Genomic DNA, 21937 nt, shown 5'->3' on the forward strand with positions numbered 1-21937 from the left:
ATCAGGGCCAATGCAAGGACAAATGCAATAGGAAATGTTATTTGCTGATTTGATTTATAACTGGATACATTTTGTGGTGGTATAGAAATTTAGTAACTGCATGTTACAGTGTGATAAACATCACCAGAAATTCCTCCCAAAACTAAAGGCATTAGCTGTTTACTTCATATTCATATTTTCACCTTTTATAAGGTATGATTTAAAGAGCATTCATTATTTTAAACATTAGTCGTGTATCAAATGAAAACCCAACAAGTATGTAAACAAGAACCTTTACCTTTTCAATGTTTTTAGGTTATTTTAAAAGAATAAATGAAAAGGTATTTGGAATCAGAAACATGAAACACACCTTGATGTTAATTAAAAAACAACAACTTCAAACACTCATATCTGTAGATGGACATTCACCACTGTAGATCCTAATATGTGCATATTAATTAAAATTAATTAAAAAGAATGACACACTTTGGAAAAAAGTATACACACACACACACACACACACAAACGTAACATATACCTTGTATTATCAAGAACACTCTAAAAAGAAGGGTTCTTGAAAGATATTTCATAGATTGCGCAGTTTTTGCCACAACAATTTATACACAAAAATGATAGATGGCATGTTTCTTTGTAGATCTTTTTGGTCTGAAGATTGCATCAAAATAAAAAAGTAATAATAATAATTAATCAGAAAGCATGTGAAATCAGTCCTAGGTGCACCACAATATTGTTAATGATATTGGAAGGCCATAATCCTGCTGTCACATGCATGCATTGGTGCTCCATGGAGTCCTACTTCTTATTTTTGGTTATAGTTTAGAGAATTCTTTTGTGCCAAGTAGAAGTATTCTATGGCAGCTCCTCACAGTACCTTCTGTAAGAGTTCTATTAGACATCCTAATGTTTTTAATCTCCTACAAGGCCCCGGTGAAGAGCCCAGAACATTTAAGAGTGTGGAGGCAAAAGCTTGATTGCCTGTATGTTCTTATATAGTGTTCATTCAATCCAAAGTGTATTGGAAATCAGACCCATTTCTTTAACTTCTGGAGATATGAATAATAGAAAACTAAAGCTCTGATGAGAATCTGTAATCATTTGTTTACATCTGCATGGTTTGCAAAAAAAAAGATTGATTTTTCATTGTTGCATGAAAGATCTAAAATGTATTCAAAATGACTCAATACATACCTTACATTTCACAGCATCATGTACAGCCTGCTAAATGGGTGGCTGGGGAACCTTAAAGTATTCACTAAAGTCATGAAGGAAAATACTTCTTACTAATTTTATAGGCCAGTGAAACTGAGCCAAGAAGAATTCTTGAATCAGAATGTACATACATGTGGGGAAAATAGATTTGTTGCATCAGGTTTCACCCATGTCATTTGTGCACCAGTAAGGAGACATTTTTATTCCTGTTGGCTAACATTTGGCAGCCCAATCACAGATTTATCACACTGACCTAAATTCTCCTTCCCTCCCAACAGGTCACTTCACTGTGGCTTATTTGCTGTGTAAGAGTCTACACTCCTCCTCTCTCAGTGGTGCAACATCTCTTTTCCATGCTGTATTCACACTTGCTACCCGCAAGTGTGCCTTCTGCCTTTTTCAGAAGACTTTACAAATTATAAACATAACCAAATGCTATCAAATATATTGAGTGAGAAATCTAACTGTATTGCTGATGCTTTTTAAAATGTTGTTTATAAACTTGATACGGATTTGCAAAAGCAAACTTGACTAAAAGGAACATGAATTGGATTAAAATGAAAAGTGCCTTCTTTTCTTCTCTTCTCTTCTCTTCTCTTCTCTTCTCTTCTCTTCTCTTCTCTTCTCTTCTCTTCTCTTCTCTTCTCTTCTCTTCTCTTCTCTTCTCTTCTCTTCTCTTCTCTTCTCTTCTCTTCTCTTACTTCCGCAGCTGTTGTGGTCCCAGCATGACTTTATTGATAAAATTGACGATAGCTGTAGCAGGCTGTTCTGGGTCAAGCTCTGCAAACAGGTGACATACATTTCCCGAGCTACCGCTGCGCCGAGCCACAAAACCAAACATCCTAGAGAATGATGAAGAGATTCTAGGTGAATGAAACAATAAGTTGATCTTTAGTAAAAAGTGAGAAAACCTCCAAAATGAAATCAAATTGTAACATGTCTTTTAGTCAAGTTTGTCCTAAAGATGTACTGGACAAAGAAAATGGTAAGATGGCAGACATGTCATCCCGAACACATTGCAGAAAGCAATCTACACTATATGCAAGTGTCAAAACTCACAGACATGCAATCACATGCAAGGATAAACACACACAAACACACACACACACACACACACACACACAAAACCACATGTATCACTTACTTGTTTGAGCTTTTATCATTATTAGTCCACCTGGCACACAGATGTGCAGACACACACAGACACGCACAAATAAACACAGATACATACATATACAGTGCTACCTCAATAAAATCTGTTAGCATGTACAAAATAATTTAATTACACCATTTTTGGCAATACAGGCATTAATTTTAGAGCTAACATATTCATTTAGCATGCACATTAAGCATCATTGAAAATGTGAAAGCCATAGGCATTCATGTACTTTGTACAGTTACAGAAGTAATGTTAAAGAAAACAAAGCATACATGCTATAGGGCAAAACTTCACATTTATTTTGTTAGTTGTCACTACTCCACAGCACAGGTTCATGAATGCAAGAAGAAAGTTTACCTTTGACTTTGTGGATCTACACTGCTGAATGTGACACTATGGATAGGGTAATGTCTCCTGAAGAACAGCCTGAATGGGTGGTGGCATAAAGAAACAGATGGACATATGTTGCTGACTTTAGCCATTTATCCTGTTTCTTTATAGTCTCACACTTGGTCAGCCTCAAGGGCAAGCTGCTACATATCTAATTAGAACCAATAATGTCAGGCAGTGTGTGCGCCTGTGCAGGTGCATGAGTGCCTGGGTGTGTGCACACGTGTTCATGTATTTATGTGTATGTGTGCATATATATATGTGTGTGTGCGTGTGTGTGTGTGTGTGTGTGTGTGTGTGTAGGTGTGTGTGTGTGTGTGTGTGTGTAGGTGTATACCTGCGCTGATTGTCTGTAAGTGTGATGCCCTGTGTGGATACTTTGAAGTGAACAACTGTTGCTGAAGGACTGGGCTCCTGGATCTGAGTGCAGTTTATTGCCTTGGAGATAGCTTGTGGACCTGTCAAGGACTCTGTGTCTACAGAATTTAGGTAGAGGACGTTACAGGCTGCAACATGGAGAAAGGGAGATGGAGAGATAGAGAAATAGAGATTGCCATTAAAGTTTGAATTAGAAAAGGATTAGTAGTTACATATGCACACCTCATGGAATTTTGCCTGGAGAATCTAAAGGGGCTCCAATAATTGTTGGAGAAAGTTCTTTGCAGTTTTACACTGCCTGGCCAAAAAAAATGTCACACACTCTAATATTTCGTTGTACCGCCTTTAGCTTTGATTACGGCATGCATTCACTGTGGCATCGTTTCCACAAGCTTCTGCAATGTCACATTTATTTCTGTCCAGAGTTGCATTAATTTTTCCCCAAGATCTTGTATCGTTGATAGGAGATTTGGACCACTGCGCAAAGTCTTCTCCAGCACATCCCAAAGATTCTCAATGGGGTTCAGGTCTAGACTCTCTGGTGGCCAATCTATGTGTGAAAATGATGTCTCATGCTCCCTGAACCACTCTTTCACATTGATGGAATAACCTGATAATTCAGTATATTCAGGTAGTCAGCTGACCTCATTCTTTGAGCACATAATGTTGCTGAACCTAGACCTGACCAACTGCAGCAACCCCAAATCATAGCACTGCCCCCACAGGCTTGTATGGTAGGCACTAGGCGTGATGGGTGTATCACTTCAGCCGCCTCTCTTCTTACCCTGATGTGCCCATCACTCTGGAACAGGGTAAATCTGGACTCACCAGACCACACAACCTTCTTCCATTGCTCCAGAGTCCAATCTTCATGCTCCCTAGCAAATTGAAGTTGCTTTTGCTGATTAGCTTCACTGACAAGTGGTTTTCTTAAGGCTACAAAGCTGTTTAGTCCCAATCCCTTGAGCTCCCTTTGCACTGTGCGTGTGGAAATGCTCTTACTTCCACTATTAAACATATCCCTGAGTTCTACTGTTGTTTTTCTACGATTTGATTTCACCACATGTTTAAGTGATCGGCGATCACGATCATTCAAGATTTTTTTTTGATCACATTCCTTCCTTGATGTTTCCCCACTGTCCTTCCACTTTTTAATAATGCGTTGCACAGTTCTTAACCTGATTTTAGTTGTTTCAGCAATCTCCTTGGATCTTTTCTCTGCTTGATGCATGCCAATAATTTGACCCTTTTGAAACAGATTAACATCTTTTCCACGACCACAGGATGTGTCTTTTGACATGGTTGTTTAATAAATGAGAAGCTACTCACCGCATCAGTTAGGGTTAAATAACTTATTGCCATCTGAAACATAATCACCCATGCAGTAATTATCCAATGGGAGGCTCTTACCTATTTGCTTAGTTAAATCCAGGTGGTGACCTTTTTTTTTTTTGGCCAGGCAGTGTATTTCAAAATACATTGTTCAAAGTTAATGGTAATTCTAATGACTGCACACAATGTGCCTGTGTTCTGGTGTTCATAAGTGATACTAAAGGCTTGATATACACCAGCCAGTGTGAAATGCACCTATATTATGTATTCATAAAACTGCATCATTTGACCATGTTGCAGGAACACTCACCAGCTCCCTGTCTGAGAAGGTCTGCAGCTGTGCTGGTGTTACTGCCACTGTGCAACTCTTGCATTTCTCCTACAAGATCTTAAATCCACAGGCCAACATATACAAACCCACCGTTAGCACATAATGTTCAAGTCAGCTATATAGTAAGTCATGCTATATGTATGTATTGCATCATGGATAAGTGAGTGAGAGACCTTTATCTGGGATGTGTAGTTTGCAGGGCAGAGAGACAGGATTGATGGAGTGGTGATATACCAAACCAGATAGAGAGCCTATAAAGACAACCAAGAAAAGAGCACTTATGTCAGAAACAGGCCAAAAAGGCGCTGATGTGGACATAGCTGAATGTGGATATGGCTGATGTGGACATAGCTGAATGTGGATATGGCTGATGTGGACATAGCTGATGTGGATATAGCTGAATATGGATATGGCTACTTTCTCTCACCAAAGTATGTTTCATTCTGACACCCTTTGATTTTCACTCCTTTTGCTCCGCTCTCGATCAGGAAGTGCCTGACCAGCTGAGACTGTGAGGTGTGGCCATTGCCATGGTTTCTGGCATGTGGTGGGGGTGTTGCCACTTTTAGAGCCAATCCATATGCGCCCTGGAATGAGCTGCTGTCCCTTATTAGGAAACAGCCTGGCTCCTTATTCTTCAGAACTGCAATTGCTAGAAAGCATCAGTAAAAATAAAACATTGGCAAAAATGAATCACGTATGGAATTGGATCTGTATTTCACTAAAGAATGCTTATTGTTACATTTTTTTTTTTTATGTGCAATTTATTAATGTCCTGGTCACCCTTACCCTGGTCTCGGGAAATGCCAGGCTTGTACCAGAACTTGGAACTATCTTGCACAAACTTGGAGCTGACATGGTTCTCCAACTCCTCCAGGCCTCTTGAGGGTGCTGTTCTGGGCCTAGCTGAGGGAGGCAGTTCCTCTGCCATGGGTGAAAAGGAAACTTGTACTTGGGGGGGAGAAATGGAAGGTCCTGCAGTAACTGTGACTAAGGATGTACGAGAGGTGTAGTCCTGGAGAGGAGAGACACGCTGTTTTTCAGGGAGGGGGGGTTGTGGAGGGGAGGCTGGAATAGTAACAGCAGTGTACCCTGTGTATGGAACATGAGGCACAGCTAGAAGAGGGTAGCTGGATGAAGCTAAAGGAAATGAAGGTGTGGCATAACCATCAGGCACTGGGGAAGGACTTCTCAAATCACTGGTACTGCCCTCTTCATTGGATGAAGCTCTATCAGTCACAGGGGTCAATCTCAGTAAAGGAATCTCAGAGGAGGAGCTTCTTACTGAAGGACAAGAGGAAGGCCCAGGAGTGTTGGAGATGGATTTGGTGAGCAGGCACACATCATTGTTCTGTTCCATTGCCTGGCAGATGCTTGTAGACGGCACTAAGTCATTCTCTTTTCGCCGCCCGCCCAGTACAGGAGATTCCACATCCAGAGATGAGAGTGGTGGATCAGAGCTTGGGCTTAGCTCATTGAAGAGGGTTGTGGTGGATGCAGACTCAACAGCTCCATCCTTCATCTCAGATGTCTGAGTCTCTGGGGAGAGTGCCATCTCCTGAGCAGTAGTATCTCCAGCAGAGCCATGCTGAGGAAGAGGCTCCTCTTGGGGTACTTCACTCTGGTCTGTGTTCCCTGGCTCCACTGGCTCTGCACTGGAAAACCCACAGAAACTTTGAGAAGTACTGAACTCTGGCCTCAGCATAAAAGCACGTCTATTTATGCATATACTGTCTTTCACTACATAATACTCACATATACACAGGTGGAGGATGTTTAAAGCTGGCATAAGATTTACAGTAAATGCAATACCTATGTCAAGGTGGAATTAATGGACATAGTAGCTACCTGTCTCGGGACTGCAGAGAGACAGCCCCAATGCAATTTATTTCTAAGCCATTCCGGGATATTCTTTCTTCTGAATCATCCCGAGTGTCTTATGCAAAGCAAGACAGAGTAGATTAGGTTGTGAAGGTCATTTTGCATTGTCTTACATTATATGTTGTTATATAGTTGCTTGTAACAAATTTTAAAGTCAAGGCAAAGTTTAAAGTCATAGGTAAGTTGAAACTAAAACAAGAATAACAGTCTCTGAAAGCTCAGGAAATGCATAAACCTCACAAATCTGCTGTCAGTCTCTAGCATTGGACTAATACCTGAGTATCTATGGAACCTCCATTGCATCAGTGAGTTACATGATACACATGATGCTGCCACATACCTATATGGCTTTGATAGCGACTGGGCTGCCCTGCAGTGGATGGAGAGCTGTGAATGTGATGCTGGCTAAAACTCTCTCTCATTGGGGAAGGGGTGAAAGCCATAGGAGACAGGTTCAGAGACTGGCCCATGGAAGCATAGTCAGGATTCTCTCTAGCTTGGGAAGGGGAGCAGGGGCAGGGGGCATAGGGGCTGTTGTAACCACTGCTGTGGGGGCTTGGATATGGACCTGAGGGATGGTCTGGTAGGAGGTCAGATAAATCAACAGGTGGGTCTTGTTTAGAGGCAGAATGGCAGTGTCCATGTCCATAAGATGATGTCTTCGGTGGCATCACTGATCTGTGGCTCCAGTACTCTGGCCCTTGAGCTCTGTTGCAGTGAGACTCTATCCTTCTGTCTCTAGTCCAGTACACAGGCCCCTCTCTCCTACATCCAAACCCCTCCTGTGGAGGCCAAGGGACACCCTCAAACTGGTTCACTCGGAGAGGGTGGAGGGCAAGGTCCTCCCGCAGATGGGAGCAGTCTCTGCAGGAACAGGAAGTAGGCGGAGTCGAGCTGAAACGTAACTCACAGTAAGGACTAGGGGGCAGTGACTGGTGGGAGGATAGAGGAGGTGGAATGTGGGTGTGGCTGTGGGAGTGGGCAGAGAAGTGGAAGAGAGAACAAGGTTCCTCAGAGCCAAACAGACGGGCCTGTGTGGGCAGTGTGTGTGCGTGAGAAGTAGGGCATGTAAGTGGTGAGTGGTTATGTGGTTCCTGCGAGGGGTAAGCATAAAGGGGCCGAACTGCATGAGTGCATGGTTGACACCGCCCTCTCTCCCACAGAAGCCCCACCTGGCGGGTGGACAGCGGGGAGGTGTGGCTGCACGGGAGTGTGTGGTGTTTGGGATGGAGCACTTGGGGCCGAGTGCTGGGTAGGTCAGGCCCACAACACGTTTGAGGGCGGGAGTATGGCAGGGAACAGCAGGGACGCTCCACCCGTAGAGGGGAGCAGTCACCATCACCCAGTAAAGCTGTTTCTCTCTCCCTCTCTCTCACACTCTGCTTCTCCCTGTCTCTCTCACGGCCTTCTTGCTGGGGGCGGGAACTAGGCAGAGGTGGGGGTGGCTCCTCCAAAAGGTCGGAGGGGGCAGAGGAGAGCCCTGAGTCAGAGCTGGGAGAGAGAGTCTGGAAGGTCTGTATGGAGGTGCCTGTGGAGGGGGCGATGGTTGGCGGGCAGCTGTTGGAGCTCGAGAGGGGAACACGTCGCTTCTTCACCTGAGCGTACAGGCTGCCGTCGAGGGGACCCCGCGTGTGACAGATATCTGCATAACACGCACAAACACAGCAGGATCATCTTTTGCAATGTGTGAGTGTGTGCAGTGGTTTGTCTGTGTTGAGCTAGCTCTGCATCAGTTGGGGTGCTCCGTTTGTGTTTTTTGGACTGCAATGTATCTGGGAGGGACACTTAGACACCTGTGTGTAAGGTTTGCGTTGTGTATGTTCTTGTGTGGGCCATACCCTCTGTGCTGTCCTGATGGTAAAGATTAAAGTTTTCATATGAGTCCCAGCGTACTACTGGATCTGTGCAGCTGAAACCCACCTTCCTCCCTGGGTCATTTTTCTCTACCTCCCTACCTGAGTGCACATACACACACACAGACCTCAGTTATGACCAAACCTCAGAAAGTGATTGTAGATAGCAGTGACAGAAGGTTATTAGATAATAAGAACAGCACCTCTAGCCTGCTCTGGACCAGGGGAAAACACCAGCTCTACTGTGGCATCATCTGGGTAACGGTCATCTATAACAACCCACAAGAATAATGATTAAACACACCTGTGGGTGTGCTTAGCATTTAGGTCATGCTTAGGTCATTTTTCTAATTAATTTTCAATGACATGGTGTGTGTGTGTGTGTGTGTGTGTGTGTGTGTGTGTGTGTGTGTGTGTGTGTGTGTGTGTGTGTAAAATGTGTGGATCTATACCTAAAATGTGTGGATATATACCTGTGCACGCATGGTCCAGCTCCTTTTTCCCAAACCAAAGCTGGGCTCCGTGAACAGTGCAGGTATGAAACTGCACTCGAAATACACACTCTCTCTCACACAGACCTGAATGGCGGTGGTAACACTTCACCTAGAGAGAGAGGCACAGGAGACAAACAGGGAGAGCTCCTGTAGCTTATCATGTGGAGGAAAGCATTACTAACACAGACATCATAGCTTATCAGGTAGAGCACTGTGCTAATACATACGTTGTAGCTCATCAGGTAGAGCACTGTACTAACACAGATGTCGTAGTTCATGGGTATAGTGTATAGTAAGGTGCTACTAACACAGTGGTTTTGAGCCCCAGCAGCACACGTACAGCTGCACAGATATGTAAGTGGCTCTACGGAGAGTTAACCTAATGTACTAATGTAAATTAAAGAAAGCACATGGAGAATATGTAAGACAATGAGAGAGAATCTGATTATGTCTAATCACTTATTTCATGTAGCATTTTCACTTCACAAGAAGTAACAATTATTGATTTTTTTTTTCATATATTTGGCAAGGCAAGTGGATGAGAGGGCATAGTAACATGAATGCTATTGTAAGTTAAGGAATGTTTCATACCATAACATCCCCCTTCAACTGTAGAGCTGGTTCTATCCTGATACAGAGAGTTCTGTTCCTGGAGCCATCAATATTGCTGCAGCACACAAACAAACAGGTGCATACACAAACACACACACACACACACACACACACACACACACACACACACACACACACACACACACACACACAGAGGTAAGAGGTCAGACGTTTGCTGCATCTGCACACATAGTGGTCATATATCTATACCGAGGTTCATTGAACTTACTATATGCTTGAGGTGTACACCAACTTCAGAGACTGGTAGATCTTCAGAAAAGGAGCATAACCTGGAGGGGAGATTAAAGGGGAGCACAACATAAACAACACAGTTGCTAACTCCATCTTTTTACAGAGGAAGAATATGACTGCTGTAGTGCTGTTTTCCACTCTCCTGTGGAGTGTATTTGTGTACCTCCTCCTGGCTGGTAGTTGGGCAATTCTGGAATATGAACCTGGTACAGGAGCAAAGGAGAGCTGTTGATCTTGATGGTGCCCGACAGAAGCCCAGCAAAATAATAAATGTATCTGTGTGGATGGGAAACATATGAATCATATGAGTATTCTGCCCTTGTTTAAGATTACAATTTGATATAACAGAATCACAAGGAAGTGGTGGGGAAAATTACCTGTTTTGAGATGGCTGTAGAGAGGAGGAGATTTTTTCCTCACAGAACTTTCTCATGGCAACAGTGGTGAGAGCCTGATCTGCCCTACAACCCACATGGACATACGGAAATGTACCAGTCATTAACATGCATATCCTGGGGCAACACAGTAGTCCCTGGGCATGTATAAGTGTTTACCCAGCTGATATCTTGCTGTAGTGCATGTAAGCTGCTGTTATCACTCCTGTTTTTCCTCTGTTTCCCTGATAAAATTTAAAATGGTTAAATTCAGTTTAAACTGATCAAATTACCCGGGGTCATTTGCTAGTGTTCATGTTTGACTTTGACCTCTGACCTTGCAGTGAAGTACAATGACATTGTGGGGGTCAGAGTTCAGCCAGCGCTCCATGGACTTGCACACAGAGCATATCTTATCCAGAGGTGGGGCGTGTAGGTCCGGCCAACCAAACTCCTCAACCTGAGAAGTCAAGGATGGTGTTGAAGAAGAATTTCAGGAGAGCAAACCCTTTAAGACTGAGCCTCAGAGCAAGCATTCGGGGAGACTCCTTGTTAGGTTTAGGAGCATGGAATAACTTTATAATCTTACCTTGGGGTTTAATCTGCAAATGTCATGACGCTTCTCGGACAGATTAATGACCTGAAAGATTGCGCATTTACATTTATGGCATTTAGCAAATGCTCTTATCCAGAGTGACTAAAAAAATAGCTTTAGTTGTCTACTCAAAGTATCCTAAGTTAGAACAAATAGGTTAGAGTCCAAAAATACCATTAACCAAGACATTGCCAGAACCAAGTGTCAGTGCTGAAACCTAGAATGAGAGATACAATACAGTACAATGCTATAGAATACAGCACAATTCGAGAGCAATTACTAAACAACACAGGGCAAGTGCAAATAAAAATTCTTCTTACAAGTGCCTGATTAGGTTTAATTAAAGTGCTTTTGTAGAAAAGTATATAGGTCTCTTAAAATAAACAATGATATGTTTTAACTATTGTTACTGATCATTACATTACAATTTACGAATCTACAATGATAAAAATACCTTACCATAAACTTATCCTGATGCTTAGATTTCAACATGGCTGCGACTTCCCTCAGGTTGGTGCGATAACGGTGTTCTTCCAGGTTAGGTAGGAAAAAGAGTGAGATGATCTTCTCAGTGATGTAGATGAGATCAAAGTCGTAATGGCTCTCCATTACTCGCTCCATCACGTGCTCCACGTTGTCACACCTTTGCAAACAACTGATGGGTTACAGTCACACCCAAGCCTTTTGTGTGCATTAAAGCAACCATCCTTAATCAGCCATCATATTTTCTCCATACCTGGGAGGAGGGTTCCTCTGGTTTTGGAATGACTGAAGGAGAAGAAGAGAGAAACAGAGAGGAAGAGACAAGTAAGACACATATCACCTAAATAGACTTGACATGCTTAATACGCCAGCACTGCATTTCTGCCTCTCTCAGCGACCGATGTGGAGTAATACTGAAGGAAAGGCTACAGGCCTACTCACAACACCTGTGGCTCCAGCACAAGGGATGGAGACCTGACAGAGTAAGAGAGAGCAAGAGATAGATAGATAGATAGATAGATAGATAGATAGATAGATAGATAGATAGATAGATAGATAGATAGATAGATAGATAGATAGATAGATAGATAGATAGATAGATAGATAGATAGATAGATAGAGAAACCCTTCTCTGTATCTGTATGTTTGTGACTATACCTTTATTCCTGTGAAGCTAAGAAATAGTCTCTAAACATTATCGATGACTGCAAACTAAAGAAAAGTTGCCCTGTGCACCAGTATGACTCTGAACCAGTGAAAATTAAAATGCCATTTTCAGCAAAGCACTTTCACTCTATCATTCATTGTTTATATTGAGAGACCAAAAGTTTTATATTCCAAAACCATGGTATAAGAAGAAAATAACATATGAAATATATCAAATAATAGCTCTGACTTCAGGTAGACGAGAACTAGGTGATAGTTGCACAAAATTGATAGCTGCACTGCTTTACACAGAGAGAAACACGTACTGAGCAGAGCAAAGAAGAACCTGTCATCCAACATTCCAGAAGGACAAGACAGTAGCACAGCTGAATGTGTTCAGGGTGAAGAGCTATAATATTCATCACACAGTGTGCTGCAGAATGTGGTCTGAGTGAAAGGCTATAATATTCATTACCCAGTTTGCTGCAGAATGTGGTAAAAATGAAGAGCCATAATATTCATCATCCAGTCTGATTTTCCACGTTTTTTTGTGTTCTGAATTTCTGGCCAGAACATTGGCAAATCAAAATGAAAGATCACACCTCACTGCCAATTACATTGGTTCCTCCTGAGCGCTCATAAACCATACTACACAGACACACATGCACACACAGCAGACAGACAGACAGACACACAAACACACACACACACAGCAGGCAGACAGACAGACAGACAGACAGACACACAAACACACACACACACACACACACACAGCCGGCAGACAGACAGACAGACAGACAGACACACAAACACACACAAACACAAACGAACATACACACAGGCACACATGTACATGCAGACACAGACACACACACAGACACACATATACCCTCTGGCTAAATGTTGGGCAACGTCTCCAAAGATAAAAACATGAAAGAAGAAGGCAGATGAAAGATAGCAGGTGAACTAAATTGTGCATAAATAAACTAGTGCTTATATTTTACTAGAGAGAATTTTTAATTAAAATTATCCATACCAATGTAACAGAAGACACACAACCAAATGTCAGTCTTACTGTTGAGAGTATATTTTGTCTAATAAATATGGAACAACTGACCTCAGTTTGCAGGCAGGGATATGCTAGAGCTGAAGGACTTATAGCCACTGCTTGCATAAGGATGGAGGTCACACACACACACACACACACACACACACACACACACACACACACACACACACACACACACACACACACACACACACACACACACACACACACACACACACACACACACACACACAGTATCCCTTGGTTTTAAAGATATCCTCTGGGTCTTCATTAGAATTATTGTCACACTGGGAAACATCTGCTAATGATGAACACTTTTATTAGGTGTGCATGGATTAAATGTGCATGGATGTGTTTGTCCTTGTTTACCTCCACTTTGTATCATATCAGTCTTAGATGAGAATATGTTCTCTCTGCTTCAGACCAATCTAAAATCATTGCAACTCACTATTACATTGAGTCTGTTGGAGCACTTCAGTAGAATGAGATCAGTTGGGACCTGCATAACAGAACTTCTGCAGCCTAGCCAACAAAGTGAGACACATTTATCTGTCAAAAAGCACTAAATGGATGCCATGTTCACTGAAAATTACAACAGTTTTTTGCACTGAAAAACAAAGAATCAAATTATTGTTTAGTTTATCAAGTGTGAGACTGCAGGGCAGCCTTAATCAAATACTGAAACAGTAACTGCACATGTATAGTTATATGTGTATAGGGGGTAGGAGAGGTGTAGAGGATATGGAGATGAGAGAGAAGGAGTGAGAACTGGAGTAGAGTACAGAGAGATGATTAGAGAAAAACAGGAGTAAATAAAAAGTCTAAGAGGCTCTTTGGCAAGGAGAATGAAACAGAAAGAGATATAGCTAGATAAGGGATACAAAGAGAGATAAAAAGAGAAACTGAGAACAGCTGATAGTACCATAGAGGCAGATGAGTGAAATGCTTGCTGGCTTATGGCTATTTCCATAAGTCTATTTCAGATATTCAGCTGGTCTGAGCTGCTTCCGGTGTATGTGCACAGTGGGTTGTAGACTGATAAATGTCAATAATTCTGCAACACTATAAATGAGAATTTCATAGGTCATTGTTGTTTAGGCTAGACAGAAAATGAGTCCAGAATGTATAATGAGACACATAAGAGTTCCTTTACTGCATCCTGTCTCAGCAGGATAATAACAGAACTCCACCCTCCCCTCAAACACCCTCCCCCCAAATCCTACACTATAAAAAAAATTAACACTCCTACACTGGCATTATTGAAAGAAAAGTTGAATAGATATTCTTCATCAACTTTCTCTTTGCAAACAAAATGTGCTCCAAAAACAAATCAACATGAAAACTAAATAGAAATCACCTCATCTCTACCATTTTATCAGAAGGAAAATGCAAAGGTGTTTTTACCTTTAGGAGGAGGGTTCTTCACCCTTGTCCCTGACGACAGTTCAGAGAGTGGTGTGAGCACACTCTTTTCCTGCACTCGCCTATGCTACACCCCCCACCCTCTCTCCCCAACCCCAGCACCACCCACCCTTACTCCTCACTCTCAGCACAGGGTGACAGAAACCAGAGAATGGCGACCAGTGGTTCCACTTGGAGATTTTACTATGAGGGGGAGTGTAACAGCTGCATTCCTGCAGTTTGAGTGTTTGTTATGTGACATATACCAGTACTGACTATGAGTTTCCATGGACTTATTGATCCACATTTCCAGGATGATTGTGTTAATGCAGCAATATGATAATCCTCATCATATATAACATAACAGCATAATAAGATCAAGAGCTCTATAATGGAAAGTTACAGAATATAACACAGTCATGCATACACACATGTAAACAATAATTATAATATAAAACCTATTCATCTCTCTTATACCATAGTTGCTGTCATTTCTATAAACTGTATAATTATAAACTTGTGTCTAATTCTCTACACATAAACTGTTAAATTATTATCTCTTGAAATATGCAATACTTAAGAATATTTTATGTTTGAACCTGAATGAAATATCTTCTATATCTCAGATGAAGTCTGTAGATTGCCTTAATGGCTAGATTCACTATGACAAAGTAAATGTACTTACATGTGTTTGCTGTTCATTACAATGACCAGGAGATGGTAACAGATCAAATATTCAACTAAATGACAGCTATATGTTAATTTAGTGCTATATTTAATTTTAGTTTCTTTAATTTATAAGAAAATGTAATTATATTTAATTTGATTTAATTTAGTACTTCTTTAACTGATGCTGCAAATGGTGGTTGGAGTGACGGGGCAGCAGGCTTACCTTTGTTTCACAGTTATTACGAACTGCAGTTTTGCATTCTGCAAGAGAAAATAAAACTAAATCAGTATATTCTATAAAATTACAACAACAACAACAAAAACAACAACAACAATAATATCATAATACTTATTTTCTCATACCTAAGATCACTGTATAAGGCAAAATACAAAAAACTAATAAAACAAAAAAGATGGATTAAGTAGGAAAGTTGAAGTGTTGATAAAAAAGAAGCATTTTAATCTGGGCTTTGAAAGCCGAGTGTAAAGGACAGTGTGGAAAAGGTAGAAAGGTTGAAAGGTAAAAAGATAGTATGAATGCTTGGGGGCCATGACACTTAAGGATCTGATGATCACCCCCACCCTCCCGGATTTCTGGTACAGTTAGGAGTCCACTGCCAGGTGACCTCAATGTGTGAGAATGGCTGTGGGGCTAAAGGAGCTCAGCTACAGAAGCTGCACATAAACTGCATTTGTAAGCAAGGAGGGGGTTAAATTTAATGTGCTGTGTGACTGGGAGCCAATGTAGCTGAAAATAAACAGGGGAGATTTTTTAGTGTGAGAAAGAATTCTAGCTGTTGATTTTTAATATATTGCAGGGGACATAAGGTTGTATCAAGAAGTATAATAAAGAGTGAATTAAATACTCAAGGTGGGAAAAGATGAAAGCAAGGGACAGAGTTTTTGCATTAGTCTAAATAAGGGGCAAAGGCAGATGGAAATATGCACACTTTTCAGGGACCTAGTGTGGTTTTCAGCAGAGTGGAAACAAATATTACACACAAAGCGCGAACTTCTGAGGATGATTTAACAGTCACTCATTCAGTTTATTGTAAAGTCTGAGAGTCTTATTCCTATAGATTTAGAGCCTGTTTAGCATAATTCTGGTTCAAAAAGTTAGAATGCATCCCATGTTTGATGTCATAAATACAGAATATGAGTGAAGGGGTGGAAGAGTAGTGGTAGTTTTTGTGTTTTGTCTGTGTAAACTGAAGACCATGGCAGCAAATGATATCACCAAAGGACAGAAGATTATGAATAGGAGGGGCCCAAGGACTGATCCCTGGGGAACTACTTCTGTTATTTGCCTCAATGGCAGATATATTTTACTAAAACAACAAACTGAAATCTATTTGTTATATAGAAAATAAACCACAAAATAGCAGGTTATTCTATTATTCTATAATCTATTGGTTATACCAACAGCAGAAAGATGGGAAAGGAGTGTCAACATTTACTGTACAGCACTTAAATATAATAGGAAGAGAAGATTATTATGAACATGACAGAGAACTGACTCTGTGTTGTTCATGGGTCAAAAACTAGATTGAAAAGGTTTGAATAAATTGTTACTGGCTAAGAAAGAGAGGCTACAACTCTTTCCAACAATGTGGATATAAAGAGAATATTAGAAATTGATCAGTAGTGTTCAGGATTCGCAGTATCAAAGCCAGAGTAGATCAGTATATTCATATTTATGTTATGCATATGCCTGTGTGTGTGTGTGTGCGCATCACCTTTACAGTAGGCTTCATCACAGTCTAGGGCCTGGCCACACACAGAACAGTGGTGTTTCTTCTTAGGCTTCTGCCCTTGGAAAGAATGTGATTCAACCTTTCCTAACTAACACACACACACACACACACACACACACACACACACACACACACACACATACACACACACACAGAGTCAGAATAACTCTTTCTGTTCTGGAGGATTCCTTTACACAAATAAGAGTCAGAAGAAAACATAACTCCAGCAACTCATGTTCAACACTCTCCCTCTCCCTCATACATATGACAATACTACACTCACAAGCAAAGGTTTTAAAAATTTGCTTGCTCAGAAATAAATAAGCTAATACAGAGTGTTTGGGAAAATATCCCATTCTGAAGAAGGTTGCACTATAAAGAAATCCCATTCTATGGCAATGTAAAAAAACACACAGACATCTGATAATTTCTGATTATAACATCAATCATTTTTTGATGTTTAATTCATGACATCTACACAAAAATAACTAAATATACCATTGAAGCTACATGCATTTTCTGAATTTTTATAAGCAATGGTTACTATGCTAATAGGAGCGACAAATATGTGTGAAGCAATTATTTTCTTTGATTTTCTTTTCTTACTTTTCTCCCCTAAATGTTCTTCTCTCATATATATATATATATATATATATATATATATATATATATATATATATATATATATATCAGCAGTGCAAGCAAAGTGCAGCTGAATTAGTAGTAGAATGAGCCAGTTTATATATGAAAAAGTAGCTGTTTAAACCATAACATTGATTCCACAGTGTTTTATTGTGGGGTTGTGCATTTTCAACAAAACAAAACTTCTCAGTAAGTAAAATTTGCAGGAAAAAAAACATTGGAAATCTACAATTAATAAAGCAAATTCCCTGTGTATATCATGAAACTTTTAACAGCAAAACAAGTTCAGTCAGCTGTGTGTTAAATAAACAGTGTTGTGTTTCTATCATTCAGCAACTATATCAGGAGCCTGGGCATTGGATGTGTGAGCTAAATACACAAAAGGCTGACAAGCTGTCTGAAACAAAATATTACTCTGGCTGTTTTGATACAAATACCAAATGATGGGACTGTAGTTACAGTCTGCTTGGGTATTTCTCTTAATGTCTGAAACAACTCATCAGGAGATCTAGGGTTGGATGTCTTTCATTTTACAATAGCGCCATCTACTGAATGCAACTCTGCTGTTTTGGTCTTATGACAGAAGGACATCCAGTCTAGTGTGTGCCATGCCATGTTAGGTGTCTTATTAAGCATCTAGTTTGCTGCTGGAGGCAATTCTACTGAACCTAGTCCACACTACAGGAGGCTGGGACAGCTTTGGCTGCATATTCGCCTCCACCCTTTTGCCTCTCTGCAGCCAAATCTAGGCTCATGACTAAAGCATTTCCCCCTGTGTTTCCCTCCCCCCATACACACAGCCCAGTTGGGCTTGCTTGTGAGAAGCCCTGGTGTTTGAAACTTGACATGGAGAGTTTAAGAGGGAGGGGTATAGAGAGAGAGAGAGTGTATGTGTGTGTGTGTGTGAGAGAGAGAGAGAGAGAGAGAGAGAGAGAGAGAGAGAGATTTCTGTTCTGTCTGTGGTAAATTTTGCTGTTGACATTTTGAAGTGGCCACGAAACTTGGCCTTGTAACTGGAACTCTCAGCCCAGTTACTGCAACAGAGATGCAGCGCGCGCACACACACACACACACACACACACACACACACACACACGCAAAAAAAAAAAAAAAAAAAAAAAAAAATTCCAGGCAGGAGTAGACGGGAGCAGGTGGGAAGTGCATGCCTTCAGGTTGGTATGCTTCCACCAACCCAGAATTCCAGTGTTTATTTTTACCCTGCCTGTGTGACCACAGTATCTCTTGGAAAACTCTAGTGTTTGTGGCACAGTTACAATGCTTTGTGTTAAATCATTTTCCGCTACATTGATATAATAGACAGGATCTGCTTAGGGCATGCTGGAATGGCATAGAAGCATGTACATTCACTTTTCAAAATGTGTTTTTTTGCTACATAGTGGTAGAATATGAATAAATCAATTGTCCATGTCCAGCAGGTCAGTAGCGTGTAACTGAAGTCTTTATGAAGTCTTTTCATTACCTTTATCTTATAGTTAATTCACCAGCTTTGTTTATGTTTACACATGCACATACATAGACCACTTAATATCTCATTTCTGGTGGTGTGGCTGTTAGAATAAACTAAAGTCATTTAGGCCCACTAAAGCCAGCCTGGAGCCATGCAACTGACAAGGCCTTATTAGAAATCCAGCACTTGTCACACACAAACACACACACGCACACACACACTCACGCATGCATGCACGCATTTGGCATAGATTTTAAAACAAGAATTGCAGTGTATAAAAGAACAGTCTTAAAGAGATAAACACACAGCATTCATGGACATCTTCACAGGTATCACACTACAACTAGCAACACGCTGGAAGCACTCTGATACCAGCCCTTCATGAGAAATCCTACACTTAATTTTTTCTGCTTTGCTCCAACTATGAAAACATCTCTCTGTGTTGATGTAAATACTGCAAACTTACTACATATAGATTGCATAACCTGTACCGTATGACCCCTTTTAAACACACGTGTGCACACACACACACGCACGGTGATAGATAGATAGATAGATAGATAGATAGATAGATAGATAGATAGATAGATAGATAGATAGATAGATAGATAGATAGATAGATAGATACAGAGAAGAGAGAGAGAGAGAGAGAGAGAGAGAGAGAGAGAGAGAGAGAGATAGAGCTACCTCTGTAAGGCTGAGGATCTCTGTATCCTCAACGCAGTCTCGTGTTTTGGGGGTGTCGTCAGATAGTTGGGAAGTCTTCTCCCTCACCCGCCACTGTTCACTAAACACGCAGCCCATCCCTCCAGCTCTACGTCTCTTTACCCGTCTTTCTTTTCTACTCTTCTTCAGACCTTATTTCTTGCGCTTGCTCCCAGTCTGCCAAGCTTGTCTCCAGCACTTTAAAACCCTTGCATCAGTGCACATAGATGTTCTTCTTCCAATAGGCTTTCCTCCACAGCTCCCCTGCCCTGTTCGTTCTCCTCTGCGTTCCTCTAGTCTCAGAACCTGCTTGTCTTTCTCTCTCTTCCTTCTTCGTTCATTCACTGTCCACTTGCAGCGTGGGATAAGCCCTGCCTTCTGCTGTTGGCCATGCACATTCTCTCCCTCTTCCTCGCTCACCCTAGGTGTTCCCCCTGTGCCTGCTTCTCGCACTCTCCCACATGCATTCTGAGGGTCCAGCGTCTTCCCCTCTCCTCTCTGGTGTTGCCCCCCACTCTCACCTCTCTCTCTATCCCTTTCTCTCTCTTTCTCTCTCTCTCTCTCAGCTGTTTTTGGAAGCCTTACGTCAGGATCTTCCCCCCACTTTGGCATTCAGCTTCGTTCACCCACAGGGAGTCATCACACACACACACTTGTACTACAAAATTTCTCCAACATAACCAACACCCTCTGCACACTCTGTCTCCCTTGCTTTCCCCAAGCACAGATCTCCATGCATACAAAAAGAAACGTTATGTGCACTGTTCACTTTCTTGTTTTTTTCCTTCTCATCATTTCCAGCATTCAGCAGCAGCAGACAATGATGGTTTCTGTTCTCATTGCTTTGCCCATATCCGCTTTACACCCAATACTAGTCTTAATGTCATTGTGTGGTCGTGTAAAGTGAGTTCTGAGCAATGAAAAGAAAGAAATGGTATAGTTTTGCATAGAAAATGTTGCTGGTTGGTTAATGAGTGCATTAACCAACCAGCAACATTTTCTATGCAAAACTATACCATTTCTTTTAATATAAATATATCCATATATATTAATTAAATTATATATTCATTAAGCACTGCAAAGTGCCAAACACATGTATAAAATTAAGCATTTAAACTATCCGTTTCAACTTATTTTAAAGTTAAGTCAGTGCTGTTTCCTCTAGAAAGTGATTCTGACCACTGTGAGGTCCCATGCTCAACTCAAGACCTCCACTGAGCACCAACTGTACTTCTCCACAGACAACAGATACAACAGCCTGAAGCACTCAACACAGCAGGAGACAACAGTAAAACACACACCCAGTATGCATCTGTCACTAGAGCCTGAAAACACACAAGACTTACATGCTCCTTTGTGTTTCAATCACAGTCAGCATGTTCACACTGCACACAGTATAACAAATATTAGACTGAAAATTTACCAAAGGATGGCATATTGCAAGAACATACAGCTCCAAAACACCCTCCTACATAAAAGTCTGTTACTGTCTGTTTGTTTCAGTCACACAATCAATATTTTGAAACTTTCAGATACAGTGAAATGTCTTTTCAACAGCGGCTTTAGCAGTAATCCTTTGAGAGGCATTGGGTTAGTGACAGGGTTGCACTAGGCTGCATAAGGTCTGAAGATCCAGCTGCTGTTTATATTAGCCCCCATGGTTCTTATAAACATCAGGATGGCATGCCTAAAAGAGGCGCCATCAGTGTGTGTGGTTTGAATTTTGCATGAGAATGTGTTGGACATGTCCCCTTACAGTGGGGTTTCCACTCCATGGCACCATGCAGGCACACATTTTTACCCATTGATCACGACTTCACCTGAAAGTTCACTCTTGGGTCCTGAATGGAGACCCAAGCAGGCAGCATACGCTCTCCTGCTCTGGCCTCAGTGCCATGTGAGAACACATGAGACATCTGCTATGCTGGGAAGCCACTCCAGTTGGCTCCAGGCAGTATGTATTGGTAAAAAAAAAGCAATGAAATGAGGATCATGAATTGGTCATGAATTAGCTGAATAGGTTTACTCACATAAACCTGCCTTTTTAATGACTGGCACCTGGCTCTTTCCTATGCTCTTTTTGACAATTAGTACTAATTACATTGTATTGTTCCAATTTAAATCCCTGACCCTGCATCACCAGAATGGTTCCCCTTGAAATCTGACATTCATGTTTTCTGCTCCTTATAGCTGCTATATGACCAACACTAAAATGCAACTTAAGCTTAACTGAAATGAAAA

At 41.2% G+C, this 21937-nt stretch overlaps 1 protein-coding gene across 5 annotated transcripts; it reads right to left on the minus strand.

The window, feature by feature from the left end:
* Positions 1–23: 23 nt before the first annotated feature.
* Positions 24–20256, minus strand: tns2b (tensin 2b). 5 transcript variants are annotated; one of them, XM_035524552.2, is made up of 25 exons: positions 19679–20256; positions 16864–16969; positions 15351–15388; positions 11597–11628; positions 11320–11503; positions 10855–10905; positions 10603–10725; positions 10446–10510; positions 10269–10352; positions 10055–10167; positions 9869–9929; positions 9619–9694; positions 9007–9136; positions 8737–8802; positions 8519–8635; positions 7021–8322; positions 6648–6735; positions 5589–6454; positions 5227–5451; positions 4973–5050; positions 4779–4856; positions 3096–3264; positions 2726–2794; positions 2354–2383; positions 24–2051 (listed from the first exon to the last, which is right to left on the minus strand). In XM_035524552.2, exons 1-25 carry the CDS (start codon positions 19793–19795, stop codon positions 1907–1909), a joined length of 4413 nt encoding a protein of 1470 aa, XP_035380445.1. In that variant the 5' UTR covers positions 19796–20256; the 3' UTR covers positions 24–1906. The 5 variants fall into 5 exon arrangements, with proteins under 5 accessions (XP_035380445.1, XP_035380444.1, XP_035380447.1 ...); XM_035524551.2 differs by having other exon boundaries at positions 24–2072; XM_035524554.2 differs by lacking the exon at positions 2354–2383.
* Between the last annotated feature and the right edge of the window lie 1681 nt (positions 20257–21937).

Source organism: Electrophorus electricus, chromosome 7 (assembly GCF_041902795.1).
Source record: "Electrophorus electricus isolate QZ-2024a chromosome 7, ASM4190279v1, whole genome shotgun sequence".
NCBI classification, from domain to species: domain Eukaryota; kingdom Metazoa; phylum Chordata; class Actinopteri; order Gymnotiformes; family Gymnotidae; genus Electrophorus; species Electrophorus electricus.

What these genes read in the sequence shown, in the direction of transcription:
- tns2b (XM_035524551.2), bottom strand. Translation starts at nt 19,795, where the DNA reads ATGGGCTGCGTGTTTAGTGAACAGTGGCGGGTGAGGGAGAAGACTTCC. An exon ending in TTTGCAGATTAAACCCCAAG is followed by an intron (nt 10,726 to 10,854) that starts GTAAGATTATAA and finishes TTGACTTCTCAG; the next exon opens with GTTGAGGAGTTTGGTTGGCC. An exon ending in CTACAGCCATCTCAAAACAG is followed by an intron (nt 10,168 to 10,268) that starts GTAATTTTCCCC and finishes CCATCCACACAG; the next exon opens with ATACATTTATTATTTTGCTG.